Below are 6,711 nucleotides of genomic sequence, written 5' to 3'. Positions count from 1 at the left end.
CTCCAAGCACTTCTCTACAGATCAGTTCAAAACATAGTAAAGAGTGTGAAAAAGTGTTAGAGCCCCTACTTACAACAGAGCAGCTCTTGTTTCTCTAAAAATCAGTTGCAACAAGAGGGAAGGGGCAGGGGAGGATGCAGGGGAGATGTGAGGGGTGGATGCAGGATGCGAGGAGAGGACGTGGGATGTGAGGGTTGGATGCATGATGTGAGGGAAATATGTAGGATTTGACAGGAATTTTGCCTTGGAGGGGAGGGAATTGAATGTGAGGACGGAGCTGAAAAATGACAATAACAAAGGAGAATGGCGGCTTGTATAGCAGGTTGGAAAGTGACCTGTAAAATATGCATTGGCATGGTGAAGATCCAGATGCAAGGGGGAGTATGTGGGATGCAAGGTTTAAGGAAAGGATTGGGGATAAAAGGGGTGGTGGGGGGATGTGGGATAAAAGGGGTGAAGAGAGAGTGTAGGATGTGAGGAGCAAGGAGAAGATGCGGATGTGAGAGCAAGGAAAGGATGCAGGATGTGAGGGCAAGGAGAAGACGTGGGATGTGAGGGCAAAGAAAGGATGAGAGGGGCGAGGGGAGGATGCAAGGGGTGAGAGGAGGATGGAGGATGCAAGATACGAAAGACAGGAGGAGTTTGTGGGACACAGAGGACAAGTGGAGGATGCCAGTCCAGAATGTTGGAAAATGGAAGAAATGGAGCAGAGTCGAGATGGAGCTGATCCAATTTGAAGCTGATCTTAGGCAGACCTGAGTTAAGACAGCAAAGGGTTATACAACTGGTTGTGTCGGACTTGATATTCACTAAATCACAAACATTCTTAAATGGCTTAGCCAGCAGTTCATGTCACAATCAACTTGATTTAATGTTGACAAACATTTATAATTTTACTGTCAACTTGATCTACTACAAGGAGCAATGCAAAACCAGCAGAGAGAATTAGAGGTTATGACAACTGTACTAGGCCACAGGGAGAATGCAGTTATTCTGCGTCAATGAATTGGCAATATCTCAGTGATCCGATAATAACATACAACAGCAGCAGCTTTAGAGGTTTGATGACTACAAGAATTAACAAACAAAAACTATTTGATGTGGACCATCACAGCAATTCATACTAATACACCTTTACTAACTAGTAAAACTCATGGTATTCAGTGGCTTGACTGTGTTTTGCCACTGTTTATAAACATAAATAACAATATATTAACAACAACAACTAAAATAAACATTTGTTTCACCAATAGTTGTACCAGTACTGGTTGTCATCCAACAAAAGGGTCATATCATCCATAAACAGCAGGTATTTAACAACATGGTACACTCTACAATCCAATTGATGTGTCTGGTCATGTGTGTGCATGAAAAAATATCAAACATCTTCAAATGACTCAGATTTGAGACTGGAACTATCAAGTTTATAAGTTATTGTTTTGACCATCTACTGACCTCACTCAGCAGTAGTTCCAGCGCACTTCCAAACAAAACAGTGAAAATGTATTAGTTTTATTCAATACATGGTCTCATCCTTAACTAGTCAGGCTTCAAAAAATAGCAGGCTTCTTTATTCCACCCTACCCTTGAGCCATTTACTGTCTAATGGCATTCATGTAACATATTCATGATGAGCTCAACACGGCCCTTGCATGCTAAATAATTCCTCAGATTCTTAGATGTTTTACTTGTGTAGATTTTTTTAAACACATTTTTAAATGCATGGCATCCGAAATGCTACAAGACATAGTGAAGACAAATAAATTTATATTGTCACTGTCCAAAATAAATAAATAAAAACAAAGTATCACCTCTTTTTTATTTTTACTTCTCTACATCATTTAAACCCACAGCAGCCTTTTACATTGCTTGAACATTTCATGATGAGCGGACAAAAAGAAACGTAGTCAAACTGCTTGGAATTATTTATTTATTTATTTTACATTAACTTATTAAAATTAAGGAATTTACTATTTTGGAGACATTTGTATTTCTTTAGACTTTTTTTGTAAGACTTGTGTGATATTCAGTCACTTTTCCTGAAGCCACGCCAACATCATCTTGGCTTTTTGTTTTAGCTTACTGTGCTGAAATGTGAAGTTTGTGTACAGAATAGCTTTTAATTCCAGAACCTCTCTGTACCTGTGACTAAGAACCCCCACAGAGGATGATTTCATCACTGATTCACCACGGGTGTGGTATTAGGAAGGTGAAGAGCAGTACGTAGTTCTCGCTGCAGGTAGTGCTGGAGGTTCAGTCTAAATAGTTCAACTATCATCTCTTCAGACTACATAGACTCTTCAAACTTCTCTTCACTCTTACTCTGATCAGATGCTGTTACGTAAACTCCAGGCTCAGCATCATTTGGCTTTTTCAGGAGTAACGCATCTAGCCTGGTGGTGCCAAACAGGATTTCTTCCAGGCCACAGCACTGTAGAATTTACTCCTCATTAAACAAACCATCATGAAGACCTAATTTAAGGCATTTGTCTTGCTGGTCATCATGGCTACCTCCCTAACAACTGCCTTTCTAGCCTGGTTACCAAGTTCGGCGTCCAAGTCAAAGTGATCGGTTCCAAACTTGTTCCACTTCACAGCAATGGACACTGATGTGTCTGTGGAAGAACTGAAGGCTTTGGGAATGATTGTTAAACTTCAGCCAGATGCACAAAGTTTGATTGCACAGGTCTACAGAGAGATCTCTATTATCAATTATTATTATTATTATTATTATTATAACAACTAATATTAATTCTTACTAGCATGACTATTATTGCTGTTATGAGTAATATGAGAATGTATTGTATAATGTTCTATATAGCAACAAAAAAGCTTCAAGCTTGTTATGGTAATGCAAAGAACCATATACAACACATTATGCATCGCTCTGAAGAACGATTTCACCATGCAAAGAACCATTTAAACTTGAAATGGTTCTATACAGAACTCATGGTTCTAAAGAGAACCATCACCTTTACTAAAGAACCATTAAAAAAAAACACCTTTTTAAGAGTGTAGAAATAGTAAGATGATACATTTATTTATTGATAAATGTGGCTGGTCAAAAATCCGAGTGGCAAGTAAAATATGGAAATTAATATTTTGTTTCCACTCTCCTTTAATCTGCAATAAATACCGTCATATACCAAAAATTGTCATTTTATTTTTATATTCTACAGCACACTTGCCATGAGGCAGATGTTCCAGCAGAATGTGGGCTGCCCAGTCTTGTTATTAAGTTCTCTCTCTCTTAATGCATTTATGTGTTTTTAAATTTGAATGCCTGAAGCTCTTCCCGCACTCCGAGCAGTAATATGGTTTCTCTCCGGTGTGAATACGCTGGTGTATTCGGAGATTACTCTGCAGAGCAAAGGTCTTTCCACAGTCTGAGCACTGAAACGGTTTTTCTCCTGTGTGAACACGCTGGTGTACGTTCAGATTACTGTGCTGATTAAAACTCCTTCCGCACAATAAGCACTGATACGGTTTCTCTCCCGTGTGGATGCGCTGGTGTCTCTGGAGATGACGACTGTCGTTAAAACTCTTCCCGCACTCTGAGCAGTGATATGGCTTCTCTCCTGTGTGGATGCGCTGGTGCCTTTTGAGATGAGTCTGTTGACTGAAACTCTTTCCACACTCTGAGCAGTAAAATGGTTTCTCTCCTGTGTGAACTCTCTGGTGTCTGTGAAGATGAGTCTGCTCCTGGAATGTTTTTCCACACTCTGAGCACTGATACTGTCTCTCTTTCTTATGGATCTGATGATGTTTTCTTAGATTACGTTTGTCACTGAAACTCTTCCCACACTCTGGGCACTGATACGGTTTCTCTCCTGTGTGAATGCGCTGGTGCGTTTGAAGATTAACCTTTTGAGTGAAACTCTCCACACTCGCCGCAGTGGTGAGCTGTTTGCTTGCTTATGTTTTTCCACATTCGTCTGGAAGACAAGTCAGCGTGGAGACTTTCGGAGACCGTCTGCTGAGGACCAGAGCCATGTGCCGACACCATGTTTTCCATTCAATCTCTGCTGTTTCAGCAGTGACCCATTCTTCTTAGTTGCATCTCCTGGTGTGTTTGTTGAAGAAAATCTAAACTTTGTTGCCATCAACAGGAAGCCATTTGTTTCTGGAAGAAAGAAAAACAAAAATATGCAAAACTCAAATGTGAAATGCAACTAAAGTGTGACAAAATTGTTATTCAATGGGAGAAAAAAAAAAATTTAAATCTAAACAGTTCCTTAAGAACACCTAGTATCAGGAATATTTAACATCAAAGGAAGAAGAGGGAGAGTGCTCCTATTGCTTCCAAATTAATTTTTAGGAAGTCTCCCCTCTCAAAGATGTTATCCTGTTGGAGGTATTCATTTGACTCTGTTGTAGAGGCTCGACATCCCTGATGCTTGTTTGTATCAGGGGTTTCCATTTCCAACCCCACACTATGCACAGTTTAGTACCTATGTCTTAGTACCTAAGTCTCATTGAGCACACCTAATTTAAAACACTCCTCGTGGGCTGGGATAGGTGTGCAGAGCAGGAAAAACACAAAAAAGCCGGCTTCTTTAAGCTCTCTTTGTAATGAAGCATGAGGTCAGTGTTCTTAAAGTACTGTTGGTATCCATGACATGCTCAGAAAAGCGTATTGTGACAATGTATAACAAAAATGATTTAATGTCACTATATTGCTCACCCCTACCTAAAGTGATGGTTGATTATGAAACATTGTGTTTAATGGTAATATAAAGAATGAATATTTGAGCACTCATTGGGAAATGCTGAGTATTTTAAACCTGTAAAATGCTCCACTGATCAGCTCTGCTCTCTATAGCCGCAGCTTCAATAAACCTAGCTTCTCAACCAGAGCTCTGAAACGTGTCTGGATTGTTTTTGATAAAATCTTTAACTCAGATCTAACAAACTGCACCTTCACTCACATTTAATCAGATCTGTATTTCCTTTCTCTTTCTACTTTGAACTTGTTTATAAGAGCTCATCCAGTATGTTCATATGGATCTATAAGATGTTTCATGGGCATAAACTGAAGCTGAAGAAACTCAGATATCCAAATGAATGATTTATTTGTTTAGCAGAACATTTATGAACCCCTAAGGTGATGTGGTGACTTTTTTTTTTTTTTTTTTTTAAGGTGAAGGCCACAAGTTACTATATTCAGGCCACAAGCAAAGCTTCTCATAACTTATGGTCTCAGTTTAGTAATGTGTGGCCATGCCTTATTGAAAAATAACCACCATGTCCCCTTAGGGGGTTCATAAACATGAATAGAGGAAGTGTGCATGGTAGCAGGATTACCAGACAACAGGATACACCTCGGTCTCTTTATGATCCCCTGAAATCCCAGTGAATTTGGCTTCCTGTTGGAATTTTTTACTCCACCTTAAATGGTGCAATAGTGTATATGTACAAACATACAAAGTTCCTAGCGCGAAAATGTGTTAGAGCCCCTACTTACAACACAGCAGCCCCTGTTTCTCTAAAGATCGCTAAACCACAGAGCAAAGAGTGTGAAAAAGTGTTAGAGCCCCTACATACACTAGGTCAGCTCCTGTTTGCTTCCCTCCAGCGCAGATCTGTGGACTGCAGATCACAACAAGATCTTCTTAAAATTAATTGTTGTTCTTCTTCGTTTTATTGCCTTTTAGAACCACATGTAGAACTAGCGCCCCCAGCAGGACTGTAGGGAGATTCACACTGGGAGGTTATTTATATCCCACCCGTATTCCGGTAAACCCAGCCTTGTGAAGCAGTGAATGCTACACAAAATTTCACTTTTCAGCGCCCACAGTCAAACTTAGTCAAATAAAATGTTTTTATTTGTATAGCGCTTTTTACAACTGATGTCACAAAGCAGTTTCACAGAATTCCAGTAAAGACAAAGGTGAACAAGTCAGGGGTGACAGTAGCAAGGAAAAACTCCCTCAGAGCTGAGGAAGAAACCTTGGAGGAACCCAGGCTCACAAGGGGGGACCCATCCTCCTCTGGTCAAACTACCTACAAAGTTATTAACAAAAAAGAGGACCCTATACATCACACATGTCTGCTGTTATGCTCATATGTACTGATATAGTCACATAAAACTTCACGTCACTGATTCTTCCTCCATTTATTTATTTCAGTATACTTTGTAAATTGGTTTAGTAAATATTTTTATCCAGCACAGTGTCAGCAACAACATTTTGAACAAAATCATATTTTATAGTTTTGTTATATTATTATTACTTTTCTTTACCTGAGATTAAACATCTATTTTTTCAAGAGTGTACTGGACAAGATAGCCAGCAAAACCTAGCAAAATCTAAAATTAGAGAGTTTACTGTCAAATAACAGTAAATAAAATTATATCTATCTATCTATCTATCTATCTATCTATCTATCTATCTATCTATCTATCTATATATCCCTCTCTTCTATTTTTCTATGCTCTCTTTATTTAGTACTTCGCATTTATTGTGTTTGTGTAGATTGTAGTCCGGGAGGTGCAGAGTGAGAGTTTCATTGTACAGTGTTACTTTCTGTTTCTCTGTTATTGATGTAATGTCCTTAAAACAAGTCAAAACCAGGCTCAGTATTGTGTGTGGCCTCCACGTGCCTGTATGACCTCCCTATAATGCCTGATGAGGTGGCGGATGGTCTCATGAGGGATCTCCTGCCAGACCTGGACTATACATCCGCCAACTCCTGGACAGTCTGTGGTGCAAC

At 39.4% G+C, this 6,711-nt stretch overlaps 1 protein-coding gene and 1 long non-coding RNA gene across 2 annotated transcripts; both read right to left on the bottom strand.

Annotated features, from left to right (window-relative positions):
* Positions 1 to 3,024: 3,024 nt before the first annotated feature.
* On the bottom strand, positions 3,025 to 3,915 carry LOC108414241 (gastrula zinc finger protein XlCGF7.1-like; the record flags this gene model as incomplete). Its single annotated transcript, XM_017687071.2, has 1 exon — positions 3,025 to 3,915. A coding segment is annotated over one exon (681 nt), but the record flags the coding sequence as incomplete, so codon positions are not given.
* Positions 3,916 to 4,050: 135 nt separating this feature from the next.
* On the bottom strand, positions 4,051 to 5,643 carry LOC108414243. Its single transcript, XR_001856840.1, has 2 exons — positions 5,545 to 5,643; positions 4,051 to 4,123 (listed from the first exon to the last, which is right to left on the bottom strand). It is a non-coding gene; the product is annotated as an uncharacterized LOC108414243 (long non-coding RNA).
* Positions 5,644 to 6,711: the final 1,068 nt, after the last annotated feature.

The sequence above is a fragment of the Pygocentrus nattereri genome, chromosome 5 (genome assembly GCF_015220715.1).
Source record: "Pygocentrus nattereri isolate fPygNat1 chromosome 5, fPygNat1.pri, whole genome shotgun sequence".
Taxonomy (NCBI): domain Eukaryota; kingdom Metazoa; phylum Chordata; class Actinopteri; order Characiformes; family Serrasalmidae; genus Pygocentrus; species Pygocentrus nattereri.
This window is presented reverse-complemented; position numbering and strand designations above follow the sequence as displayed.